The sequence below is a fragment of the Halichoerus grypus genome, chromosome 1 (genome assembly GCF_964656455.1).
Source record: "Halichoerus grypus chromosome 1, mHalGry1.hap1.1, whole genome shotgun sequence".
Lineage (NCBI taxonomy): Eukaryota > Metazoa > Chordata > Mammalia > Carnivora > Phocidae > Halichoerus > Halichoerus grypus.
The window spans coordinates 216,452,469-216,465,743 of NC_135712.1; the positions used below are offsets into that span (position 1 = coordinate 216,452,469).

The 13,275-nt window shown below is 55.1% G+C and overlaps 1 protein-coding gene across 1 annotated transcript; it reads left to right on the plus strand.

The window, feature by feature from the left end:
* The first annotated feature begins 864 nt into the window (after positions 1-864).
* SPMAP2 (sperm microtubule associated protein 2) lies at positions 865-13,275 on the plus strand. The gene is made up of 9 exons (XM_036100722.2): positions 865-1,166; positions 2,290-2,403; positions 3,177-3,248; positions 3,672-3,733; positions 4,605-4,674; positions 5,911-6,028; positions 9,190-9,349; positions 13,015-13,161; positions 13,196-13,275. The coding sequence occupies exons 1-9, from the start codon at positions 865-867 to the stop codon at positions 13,273-13,275; spliced, it is 1,125 nt and encodes a 374-aa protein (XP_035956615.2).

Here is a 13,275-nt window from a genome sequence, read left to right on the forward strand (position 1 = left end):
GCCAAGCAGAGAAAGGGAAAGGCATGATATGTGGAGTGTGGCCTGGCCGAGGCAGTTCCTCTGATGGCCTGCAGGGAATTTTTCAAAACTGGAGCCTGGGGTGTGCGTCGGGGGCCATGAGAATACTTCAGTTACCATAACTACCGCTTTGTTTTGACAAGGTAAGAAAGCCTGTTGAACACTGGCTGTAGCTGAAGTTATTTCTTGAAATGTTGGGGCTGGAAGACTGTGTATCCATTAGGGTGCTTTTGGCTGCAAGCCTCGGGAAACCCAGCTACGACTCGCAGCTAAGAGAACTCACTGCCCAGTAACAGGAAGGCCAGACACACAGCCTGCTCCGTGATTGCCAGGTTCAGGGGCTCAGCCACGCCGCAGAATCCTGCAACCCACCATTCGCAGACTCACAGGCGGTCTCATGGTCACAAGATGGCTACCTGTGCTCTAGACATCACCGACAGTCCCCAAAACCGCCAAGAAGAAGAGATGGGCTCTCTTCCTCATGTGTCCTTTTGAGAGCGAGGAAGCCATTCCCAGAAGCCCCCTGCAGCTTGCCCCTCAGGTCTCACCCTAAGCCAATGCTGGGAGGGCAGAGCCCCCAGCACTGGCTCCTTGAACGGAGCACAGAGGGGGTCTCACTAAGAAGAAATGTAGGATGGGGCTGGGTACTAGTCCTGGTTTAGCCAGGAAAAGACAGAGAAGGGGCTGAGGTCTGGTGGGTGAGCAGGCCCCCATGAGGAGCTGCCATGCTGGGAGTGGAATGTGGGCGCCCAGAATGCGGGCGGGCCATTCTCCTGTCGCCGGGTGACCACAGACACACTTGGGTGTTTGGGGAGTAAAGCTGCAGGACTGCAGAGGGCCCAGTGCATGGGGGACCAGTGGCAAAGTTCGCTCCTCAACCACCACAGCTCGGAGGCCGAAGGCGGCCCACCCAGGGGACAGGACTATGGCGTCCTGGGCATGCAGGGAACAGTGTCCAGGAACCGACGGACCACGGACACCGGGTACCCAGATGACGGGAAGCTGAGATTTGAAGACCAAGAAGGGGAGACTCTCCCAGAGGAGGTGACTGGGGAAGAAGTGCCCAGTCCCCGGAACCCCAAGGTGGCCCTCCCGCAGCTGGACAGGGTTCTGGAGAAAGACGCCGACGAGGGCGTCTCTGAGATGAGGTGGGCCTGCCCAGCTGGGGTGGGGGCAGTGGGGGGAGAGCAGCGGTCCCACCCCCGCCCCGGGGTGGCCCTGTGTGCCCTTGCTGGGGACCGCGGCACCCCTAGTGTGAGCTGTGCGGGACAAGAGGGCGGCCCCTCACTGGCCTCTGAGGCAAACACAGCCACATCAAGGCCAGGGGGGTGGGTGGAGGGGGGGGAGGGTCAGAATTGGAAACCTTACAAAAGCACTGATTTGGGGAGCTGGACAGACAGGGTTCGGGTGCCAGAGTTGGGAAGCCAGGAGTGGAGGCCCTCAGTCAGAGAGAAAGAGAAATGGGGAGAACCTCCCAACTCAAAGCCAAAACCATTCCAAGGACCTCAAACTCCCAGAAGCGTTTGAGACAGCCTGGACGACGCACTCCAGATCAAGGGGTAACTGGCGGGCTGAGTGTTTGCAGGGAGTGATTTGTGGCAAGTTGTGGAGTCCTGGAAAGAAACAGGAGCTCTCTCTCCTGCGGGACTCCGAGCTCGGCTCCTCTGCCGGAACCCGCGTCCCTCCGGCCTGCCCTGCACTGGGTCCACGCTCTGGGTTCACTCTGGCTCGGCTGTTCCGGTGGAAGAGCCTCTCCCCTTGTCCCCCCCACTGCAGATGGACCCCGCCCCCCCCCACCCCCACCCCCGCTCTCACAGAGCTTGTGTCACACACACACACACACACACACACACACACACACACACGGTGTGGCAGGTGGTGGCCGGCGACATCTGCTGTGGGGGGAAGAGCGCAGGCCAGTGAGAGGGGCCTGGGGGATGGCATTTGGGCCAGGGGTGGCACCCAGCGAGGGAACAGGCAGGTGTCTCAGCCCCAGACACCCTATTCCTCCCAGTCTCTGGGCTTCCGGAGGCCTGGCCCACAGTTGGCACTTAATACCTGCTCATGAGATTTAGTCCGCTTTAGTCTTCTCAGGTGTCTGGTGCCTCGGGAGCAGGTCTCCCCCACTTTGCAGAGGGCCTCACAGTGGTGACTCGGCCAGTTCCGAGCCAGGACTTCCACTCAGGGGTCTGCGATTCCAGACACCGCCCCAGAGAGGCCCCTTCTCGCTGGGCAGGGCCCTGACCCACTCACCGCCCACCTCTCCCAAAGCCGGCTGTCCATCACCCAGAGGTTCCCCAGCATCTCCTCCATCAGAGGGAGGAAGAGGAGGAGGGTCTTTGAGCTGGCAAAGCCCAAGACCAACTGGCAAGTCTCGAAAGACAGGTGAGGCCTGTGGGCTGAGTCGCTGGAGGCGGGGGTGGGGCCAAGGAGGAGGAGGAGGAGGAGGAAGGTGTGCCGCTGGAGGCAGGGGTGGGGTCCACGAGGAGGAGGAGGAAGAGGAGGAGGAGGAGGAGGAGGAGGAAGGTGTGCCGCTGGAGGCAGGGGTGGGGTCCACGAGGAGGAGGAGGAGGAGGAGGAGGAGGAGGAAGGTGTGCCGCTGGAGGCAGGGGTGGGGTCCACGAGGAGGAGGAGGAGGAGGAGGAGGAGGAGGAGGAGGAGGAAGAAGGTGTGCCGCTGGAGGCAGGGGTGGGGTCCACGAGGAGGAGGAGGAGGAGGAGGAGGAGGAGGAAGGTGTGCCGCTGGAGGCAGGGGTGGGGTCCACGAGGAGGAGGAGGAGGAGGAGGAGGAGGAGGAGGAGGAGGAGGAGGAAGGTGTGCCGCTGGAGGCAGGGGTGGGGTCCACGAGGAGGAGGAGGAGGAGGAGGAGGAGGAGGAGGAGGAGGAAGGTGTGCCGCTGGAGGCAGGGGTGGGGTCCACGAGGAGGAGGGCAGCTCCTGGGGGTCTGCCCTGCTCCCCCCCCCCGCCCCCCGGCTTCCTGGCTCCCTTGTCCCACCTCTCACCCGTGTGATGACCCCGGGGGTCAGGTACAGAGGGAGGCTAGAAGTCAGGGTTCCAGAGATGGGACTGGGGTGGCTTCCGGGTACCGGTAAGGACAGTGAGGCCTTTGAGCAAATGGGGCCACAGAGCAGTCGGGGGCTAGGGCCTGTCTCATCGCAGGATGGCGTGCTGCTGTAAGGGCTATGCCTGGGTGTCCCGGTGCAAGAGGAACTTGCAGTTCTGTGTCTACTGGTGAGTCCCAGGGTGCCCCTCCATCTCCTGCCATGGGGGGGCATGCTCCAGGGGATCCGTCCTCCTCACCAGGGGCAAGGATTGGGAGAAAGGGCCCTCTGATGGGGGGCTTCCTCACCCCAAGGGCCATTCCCAGCTCCACCCTGGTGCTCTGGACGCCAGTCCACCCAGCTGAGAAGTGGGTCTGCTCCCGTGATAGGGCCCTGGGTCCTGCTCTTAGCTGTGCCTTTTTTTTTTTTTTCCAGCTCTCCCTTCTCTGAACATCAGCCCTGCTCAAAAGCATCTACAGTTCCCCACATGCCTCACTGTCTCCCTCCTGTACATATCTGTTTGTAAGGTGCCCTGAGTTCTGTTTCAGAGCAGGGCACAGGAAGCCTGTGTCTCAGCTTCCTTGACCCTGAGCCATGCCTCGGTGTATTCCAGGCCTTCTGTGTACTGGACAGAGAGGTTTCTCGAAGACACCACCCTCACCATCACAGTGCCAAGTAGGTGGAGCCCACCCACCACCTCCACTTCTCCATCAGGGGTCACCTAGCTCAGGGGTGGGCCGGAGGTGGCCCTTGTCCCAGCTCTCATGCTGGGTCACCCCCATTCTACTCCAACCTGTGCCCCAGATCCAACCGAGGAGATCCAACTGGGGTCTCCCCTAGCCCTAACCTCACCAGAATTCCCTATTGCTGCTCCCCCAACCCCCATCTCCCAGGTATCTCATCTCTGGCCTCTGTCTCTGGAGGAGCCAGAAACGCTGGAGGCTGGTCCTGGGGTGAGGGGTGTGGGGCAAACTCTCCAGGGGAACTCCCAATTTGCACTACAGCCAAAATGGGGGTTAGTATTAAATTTATTAAAAGGCTCTTTGCCTTCCCTTCTGCAATGGTTTCTACACTTTTTGAGAGCAGTGGATCCCTTCAAATAAACTATTTCAAGAAATCTCTTACTGGAGAGAAGTAATAGGGCAGGTTCTCTCTTGGGGGTTTTAGAATCTTCCTCAGAGTGGACACTAAGCTCTTGTAAACCCTAGGTGTGTACTAACTGCAGACCAAAATCCACTTTCCCAACCAGTGGGTTGTTGGAGCCACACTGAGCTCTGTTGAGGAACTGATGGGCCTGAGCTCCCATTCCAGTCCTGCTGCTCCCCTCCTGTGTGCGCTGAGTAAGGGACTTCAGGCCCCTGGGACCATTGTCCCTAGAATGGGGATAGCAAAAGTCACTTCTCTGCAAGGTATCTGGTGCTCAACTCTCTAGGCCCTCAGTGCCTCACATTGTGCCTCTCACTCCAGCTAGTGGAACACTAAGCAAGAAGGAAACCTCTGAGGGTGGGCAGGTTTCTCAGTTGGGGCTGTTTCCGATTTTGCATAGAGGTGTCCCGCCGAGTGGAGGAACTGGCTCGACCTAAAAGGTTCTACTCGGAGTATTACAACAACAACAGGTAAGGGAAGGAGTGCTGAGCAGGCTGAAGGCAGAGTTGGCAGAAAACCTCTCCCTTCCCTGACAGAGTGTGGCATGGGGAGAGTCCAGGTCCAGGGAGTAGATGACCTGCCTTCAGACTGGGGTGGGCTACTCCCCAGCTGGATGCCTGTGGGCAGGCACTTGACCCTATGAGCTACAGCTCTCTGTCCACCTGTGGGATGAGTGGAGGTGGGGATCATACTCAAAAGGTACTTAGCACAGTACCTGACCCAGCAAGTGCTCAACAAATGTTACTTATCACCATTCTGGATTTTGTTGGCCCTAAAAAAGCCAGCAATCCTAAGACCTTATTTTATGTACAACTTTTAACACAATGCCTTCTTATCACTTAGAACTTTCATGCTTGTTAAAAGCTATCTTTAGAGTTATTTAGACATAGATTTTAATTACCTATTTTTATGCACATAAAAGGAAAATAATAGCGGATGAATTAGCTAAACTGTGTCTGAATTTTTTGAATCACTTTTTTGACTCAGATGTTGACAAGTTTCCCCACACTGTTTTTATTGCCTGTCTTTGTGATGGTAACTTTCCATTTTATTGCTGAATCATCGTGTAATCTGAAGATAACTTAAACTGCAACTAGACTTAACATCTGTAGATCCAAGAATGCATATAATTCAGCTGAGGCCATTTCAGTGCCAACAACCACCCCAGAGTGCACGCAAGCGAGGACACCCATGGGACTTCTGACGTTTGGCTGACAGCATTTATAAGCTGCATTCCAACCTCAGAGATGTGAAAATACAAACCCGTCTGCCTCAGATCAATGAAACATAGCTTTCTTTCTGGGGCAGAGACAGACCTGACATCTGATTTCAGGATACACAGGCCCACACCCTTTCATCCCTTATGTCCAGTCCTGACCCCAGCCCCAACAGGGGTGTGGGCGAGAGGCCCTGGGAACCACTGTCAGCACAGAGGGGGAGAGGGAAGCACTGAATTGGAAGATGGCCATTGCACCCTGAGCTGGGATGACCTTGGGAGAGGGTAGCTCTGTCCTTGAGAACACTTAGGGGCTTTCTTTTAGGGATTCTTTCCTGAATCCCTTCCTGGAGGTGTTTTCAAAACCCTCCACCGTCCCAGGCTGTCCCTCATTCCCGAACTCAGAGACAGGCTGAGAGGACATGACACATGCAGAAGACAGAACCGCGCCCCTGGCTGAGCTGCTGTGTCAACTGTGGATGTCCCCTAGGACCACCCCCATTTGGCCCGTTCCTCGGTCTTCCCTGGAATACCAAGCTTCCAGTCGCCTGAGGGAACTGGCCGCCCCGAGGGTCCGGAATAACATTTGGAGCATAAACATGTCTGAGGTAGGTGCCTTGCTGTGCTCTGGCTCTCCCCGGGGGCCCACGTCAGAGAGCACACACTCCGGGGCGGTCTGCACAGCACTGCTCGGTCGAGCAAGCGGGATTCCCTGGTGTGTGTCTGCGCAGGACGGAGCTGGGTTTTCCTCTCACCACTGCCTTGAACCTGCTCAGGGACCCCCTTCCCTGCCCGTTTCAGAGGTCATGACATAGTTAGTTCAGTTCCCCACTCAGGCCCAACATGGCCTCTGGCAACTGCGTCCTGTCCCCCATTCCCACAATTTTCCCTTCTCCTGAGTGCCGCATGACGGGATAGAGCTCTCGCAGCTCAGCTAATGTATCTGAGATTCTCGAGCATCTCAAGAGTTCTTGCCTTTTGAGCACTGGGTCATGTTTCATCACGTGGGTGGACCAGTCAGCCCCTGAAGGACATTTGAGTTGTTTCCAGTTTTTGGCTCTTACAAATAAAGCTGCTGTGAAGCTGGCATCTCACTGTGGTTTTAATCTGCACTAAATATGTTGATGGGGATTTTCACATGATTGTTTTCCAGAACCCCCACTTCAAAAAAATTTTTTAAAGTAAATCCAGACATCATACCATTTCTCTTCTACTTCAGTATGCATTTCTAACTGACATCCATAATAACAATGATCACGCTAAAAAATTTAACAATAACACCTTAATACCCAAATACCCAGTCTGTATTCACTTTTCCCAGTTGATCCCCCCCAAAAGGGTTTTATGGCCAATTTGGTTGAATCGGGATCCAAAGGAGGGCGCTGTCCTCTCGACCTGTCCCACCTCTTACCTGAGATTCACCCGTTGTTTTCTGGGCTGCCTGCCTTGCCTTTGCCAGTTCAAGCCTGCCCTGATGCCTCTTTCCTTCTGTGTGCCAAACCTTTCCATGGTTCCCAGTCCCTGGGAAAGTCCAGATTCCCAAGCTAAGAACTGAGGGCTCAGCAAGACTTGGCTCTTCCTGACCTCTCCTTCTTCATATACCTGCTTTGTTGGGCTACACGCAGGACCCTCGATGAGCCTCCAGGTCTTTGCCCACGCAGGTCCTGCTACCTCTATCTGTTCACCTCTCCCCTCTCTAGCCCCTTTGTACTCAAGAACCCTCCTCTCCTTTGCCCGACCCTCCCGTTCTCAGCCAGGCTGGTGGGAGCCCCACCTCCAATATCCCTGCACACTCCTTTGCTCCTTCCCAGCCCCTAGCACAGTTTCTGGATGGACTGTTGATTCTTCCACCAGACTGGGAGCAACCCGAGGACGGGGACCACGTCTTTCTTGCTTTTAGTGGCAATATTCCTAAGCTCGTATTACCCTATGCAAGGCACAGAGTGGCAACCAATATTAGTCTAAGACATGGACAGGTGAATGTTTACCTGCCTGCCCACCCCTCCAGGCAGGACTGACATCAGGCTCATTTCCCCCCCAGCAGTCAGGCCTGAGTTGTGTCAGTCATGGGGAAAGAAAGGAGGAGGGGAGAGGAAGGGAGGAGAAGGAAGGAGGAAATGGAGGGTTGAGTGGGACATAAATTATAAACACCAAGATGTCTCTGACAAGAGTAGCGCCTGTGATTTTCAGGGAAGACAATTTTAAGAGGAAACGGACTCAAATTTCCGACTGACCCCGGGAGGTCATTTCAACCAACCTCTGCTTCCAAGAAGGCTCCTGCTAAAACTACTGTATGGAGAGCTTTCCTATGACACGAAACATTGCAAATACACCGGCACCAACCACAACATTTCCACAAGTTTATTCAGACCTACTCCTCCTCTTTAAGGAATAAAACATTTCAACAATTACCCTGGCTTCCTCCTTCCCTCTCCAGAGGTATCAGGAATGGCCAGCTCATCTTCCCCTTGTCACCGTTCCAGACGTTCAGAACGTTATTTTGCCCACTCTGATTCATCTGCAGGCAGACTGTTTGCACACGTGCGGGAGCCAGCTGGAGGGCAGGCGGGTCAAGGAAAGAAGCTGGACAGGACATATGCTAAAGAGGGGGCAGCCTGGGAAGAGTGGGTCTTGAGTGCATTTTTTGGGGGTAGGGAGACAATGATTAGCAGTCGGCTAACAGAGGTCCATCTAGGTGCTGCCTTTGAGTAGGCTGACAAGTATCAAAGCAGACAATTTTGGTAGTGCCTGGATTCTCTGGAAAATGCTAAGAAGTTATCTACAGAGCAAGTGGGTCAAGTTTCTCAGTGAAATGTCTGTCAGGCCTCTGGCAACCGCGTCCCCATCAGAGCAGCTCTGCCTCATTGCCATCATTTTAAACTTTATTAGTATCTAGACACATCAACTGTAATCATAGCATTTTGTGTTTTTAATACACATACATGGCGTGTTAACTTTCTTGCTTTCCCCTCAATATTTGTTTTCTCAAACATGGCATATGATATATAGAGAACCAATATTTTACTGACTGGATTGCATCCTACCATAGGAATATACTGTAATTGATTTACCCAGCCTCCGACTGACGGACAGCCTGGTTGCTTCCAAGTGTTTGCCTTCTGAGCACACCTGCCTCCATTCTGCTTGGGCCTCCCCACTGGCCCTTCCCATGTCCTGGAATGCACTCTCCAGACACCAGCTCACTCCTTTGCCCCCTTGCTGAGGCCCCTCAGTGCCCTATTTCATTCTACAGTGACTATCACTGCCTTCATTTCCTTGTGCTCCAGGGCAGGGGGTTTCTCTATATGGTGGTCTTCAAGTGTCCACATGTTCAACTTGAGAAGAACAAATGCTTTCCAAAGTGTCTGTACTAATTTACTCTCCTAACAGCCATGCATGAGGATTTTCTCTCCTTCCATGTTCTTGCTAGGGCTTGATAATTTTTTCAGACTTTTTCATTTTTGCCAAATTTGTTGGCATGGAGTGATATTTTGTTGTTTTAATTTATATTTCCCTGGTCAACAGAGGATTATCGATCTTTTAGGTTTACTCTCCTATATGATTAGCCCAGGCCCCTATTGGTTATTGGGTTATTGATTTAGAAGAACTCTTTATATATGATAACTACTAATCCTTTGCTGAACTCATTGCAAACTAACTTCTTCCCAGTGAGTCCTGTGTCTCTTACTGTTGCTTATGGGGTCTTTCTGATCCAGGGGCCTGTGATGAATCATGGACTGTTGTACTCTTTCCCTGTAATTGTTTCCAGGTGTCCCAGGTATCCAGGGCAGCCCAGATGGCCATCCCCAGCCCAAGGATCCTACGGCTGGCAAAGCCCAGGTCCCCAGCCACCCTGTTGGAAGAGTGGGACCCCATGCCCAAACCCAAGCCGCACGTGTCAGACTACAATCGCCTCCTTCACTTGGCCAGTAAGTAGCTCTGCTGGGGCGTGGCACTGGCCACAGGCCGTGGGGTGGGGTACAGTCAAAAGACCTGGGCTCCAGGTCTGCTTCTTCCAGATTCAAGCTTCTCTCTTCCTTCATCTTCTCCTGAAACTGCAGACCAGTTGTCCAAACACCTGTGCACCATTCATAGCATGGCTCACTCAAGCTCTCCTGGGAGCTGGCAGAGGGGGCCATTCCCCAGGAGCAGAACTGAGAGGGGCTGTGACCTGAGTGCATCTCCTGGCAAGGGCTGTGGGTGCAGGAGAGCAATGCGGGGTGTGGGCCCAGGCACCAACCCTAGAGCCAAGCTGAGGTCCGAGGGCAGCTTTAAAATGGCATTGACCTGATTCTTCCCCTTTCCTTTAAAACGAATGAGAAATGATGCAAGTAACGCACACAAATTGTAGAGAATTGGACGGTGCGGAAGGGCATAAGGAAGGAGATAAGGCAGTTCAGTGTGTTTCCTTCTGGGTATGCACACACGGTATACACACAGATCCACAAAGTCGTGGGGCCGCATGTCTATGCGTGCCCGTGAGCACCCTTCCAGATGCTCTCCTGGCCTGGCATTCCTGTCGCGCCCTCCACGTCCAAGGCACGGAGGACCCCTGTGGGCCGTGCCTTCTGAGCACACCTATAGCTGCCCCGCGTCCCCTCCCCATGCACCCCGTCTGAGGCCCATCATCAGTCCCTGAACCAGAGCTGTAGCCTCTGCCCTGATCCTGGCACCACCCTCACCTGTCTCCATGTGGCTGTCAGAGGCATCTTGCTGGACTCAACTCAGACTCGCCCTTCCCTGCTCATGACCCTCCCAGGGCTCCTGCCTCTCTCGCGTGGGCACGGGACCTGTGGTCTGTCCCCTGGCTGCCTTGACCTGCCTCCATTCTGCTTGGGCCTCCCCACTGGCCCTTCCCATGTCCTGGAATGCACTCTCCAGACACCAGCTCACTCCTTTGCCCCCTTGCTGAGGCCCCTCAGTGCCCTATTTCATTCCACAAGCTGTGCCCGCCTCTGGGCACCTGTGAGCCCCTGTCACTGCTCTTGCTCTTTCCCCACAGCACCTGCCACCAGGTAATGTGCCTCACAGTGTATTTCTCTGTCTGTTTGTCGTGTGTGTCTGTTACACGCCGGCCCAAAATGTCAGAGGCACTTAATCACCAGAGAGCTTGATTGGCTGTTTTGGCTCACTCTGTTCTATCGTCCTCCAGGTTTCCCATTTCCTTTTTTTTTTTGGTTATTGACTGAGAGCCGCTCTTTATATAAGACAATCACTAATCCTTTGTTGAGCACAATGCAAAATAACCTCTTCCCAGTCTGCCTCTCTTCTTTTAACTGTGCTTATGGGATCTTCTGTTTATTCATTCATTTATCTGTTCCCTTAATATTCCTTACGCGGACAGCTAAGTGCAAGGAAGCACGTGAGCACACGTGTGCGAATGCCCTGGGCCGTCCTGTCTCTCTCCCTCTCTCTCACACACACACACGTACAGACATGTGCGAACGCACTGGGCCGTCGTGTGTCTCTCTCTCTCTCTCACACACGTACAGACATGTGCGAACGCACTGGGCCGTCCTGTCTCTCTCTCTCTCTCACACACGTACAGACATGTGCGAACGCACTGGGCCGTCGTGTCTCCCTCTCTCACACACACACGTACAGACACGTGGGCAGTTGTGTGTACACGCGTCCGTGCCGCAGATGTGCCCACGAATAGACACGCGTGAACTGTGCTCGTCAGGGCGGCGTGGGGTTGTCTTGTTCACAGAGCAGACTGGCGCCCCCCCCGTGGCCATGACTGGCACTGTCAGAGAGAAGCGACCCGCGTGGGGCTGTGCAGGCACGGGAAGGGTCCTCGGCCGCTTGCCACTCTGTGTGTGTCCAGTGTGTTGTGTGGTAGGGGACTGTCACCACGTCACTGTCAAGTTTTCACTGGCAGAGTTTTGTTTTTAATTAATTTATTTGAGGGAGAGAATCCCAAACAGACTCTGCTCTGAGCATGGAGCCCGACACAGGGCTTGGTCTCACGACCCTGAGATCACGACCCAAATCTCGACCAAGAGTCGGACGCTTAACGGACCGCGCCCCCCAGGTGCCCTGTCATTGACAGTTTTAAAGCCCGGATGTCACAATGGTAGGAGTGCTTCTGAATTCTCAGAGGAATTCAAAGAAGCCGGGGCCTGGGCATGGTCCTCCTTGGGGCCCCCCTTCTGCTTGGCCCCTTCCCTTTGGGCACGTCACACGCACACCCCACAGCTCTGTCCAGCCCTGATGGCTTCCTCCCCCAGGCCCCGCGTGGACGGGTGCCTGCCTGATGGGAGGGACCCTGTTCCCTTTCCCCAGGGTCTCTCCACTGAGGGCTTACCTGCTGAGAAGGGGTCAACCCTTTTTCATTTGCCCAGAGGCTCTGGGCAAAGGGGGCTTGGGAAGAATACTGGAGCATCCCTCCAGGACCCCAGGGTCCTGAAGCTCCCAGAGACCGAAGGCTAAGGCAGTGACCACTGGTGACCACCCCTCTTCTAGTCCCCTGACAGGCCATGTGCTGCAGGAGGGGGTGGTGGGGGCAGGGGAGGAGGAGCAGACCAGCATGAGAGGCCTGGGGGTACCAGGAGGTGAGAAGAGGGAGCCTGGCTGAGCCACAGGCCTCTACTCCCGAGAGGTCAGTCCCCAACAGCAGCCACTCGCCCTGTGCAGCTATCTCAATGCCATTAAAACCAATCAATCGGTTGATCTAAATGAGTTAATCAATTTCATTACAATTGAATCAAATAAAACTCCAGCCCATATCAAGCACTCTAGTCACACATGGCTGGTGGGAGCCGTGCCACCCAGTACGGAAAGCCAGAGCCCAGAGGAGCCAGGACAGCCTCAGCCAAGAAGCTGGTGCCGAGTTCCAAAGGGGTCCTATGCCGGGGAGTTGCCCCTTGGTCCGCTGACCGGGCATGCAGCACCAGCCAGGGAGAGGAGATGCCTCCCATGCCTGTCCGCTCGCCCCCCCCCCCCACTGTAGCACTCGAGCAGGGAGGGGACTAGGGGAAGGGGCCGGTCAGGCCCCCCCCCCCCCTTGGCCACTAGGCTGGCCCCTGTGTTCCCTGTCTGGGACCCGTGGCCATTTGAAATAGTTTTTCTTTACAATTCACCCTTTTAAAGTGTACAATATACTGCAATAAAAAAATAAAGTGCACAATTTAATAGTTTTCAGTACATTCACAGGGTTGTGCACCCATCACCACAATCAATTTTAGAATTTTCATCTCCCTAAAGGGAAACCCCATCTCCATTCTCCATTAGTTATCATTCCTTTTCACCCTCGCCCCAGTCCCCGGCCCCCACGAGCCCCTTCCCGTCCGTGGATGAGCCTGTTCTGGACGTGTCACCCACGTGGACTCACACCCCACGTGGCCTTCGTGTCTGGTTCCCTCCCTGAGCGTCGTGGGCTCGGGGTCCGTCACTGGGGCCAAGCGTGTGGGCGCCTCGCTCCCGTTCGCAGGTGAGTGATGTTCCAGCGAGTGGATAGGCCATGTTGTGTATCTCCACTCTCCTGTCGATGGGCAGCCCATTGAACTTGGGAGCTTTGACCTCCACAGACCTGAGCGGCCACGCGTCTGAGACCCCAGTGCCTGACACGGTCCCCTTCTCCTGCCCTCTCCAGTGCCCAAGGCCCAGTCAAACCAGTGTGTTCCTGACCGAGATCCACGCTGGGAGGTGCTGGACGTCACCAAGAAGGCAGTGGCCAGTCCCCGGATCATCTCCCTGGCCAAGCCCAAAGTGCGCAAGGACCTCAACGAGGGCTATGACCCCTACCACATTTCCCCAGCGTCCCTGGTGGCTCGGGCATCCCCTCGCTTGTATGAGCTCGCCACCCCCAAGAACATCACCAAAAAAGTGTGAGCGACCCAGGCCTGGCCTCTGA

Coding starts and splice junctions, on each gene's coding strand:
- SPMAP2 (XM_036100722.2), top strand. CDS start 865: ATGGGGGACCAGTGGCAAAGTTCGCTCCTCAACCACCACAGCTCGGAG. Junction 1,167..2,289: donor GAGGGCGTCTCTGAGATGAG/GTGGGCCTGCCC, acceptor CCTCTCCCAAAG/CCGGCTGTCCATCACCCAGA. Junction 9,350..13,014: donor TCGCCTCCTTCACTTGGCCA/GTAAGTAGCTCT, acceptor TGCCCTCTCCAG/TGCCCAAGGCCCAGTCAAAC.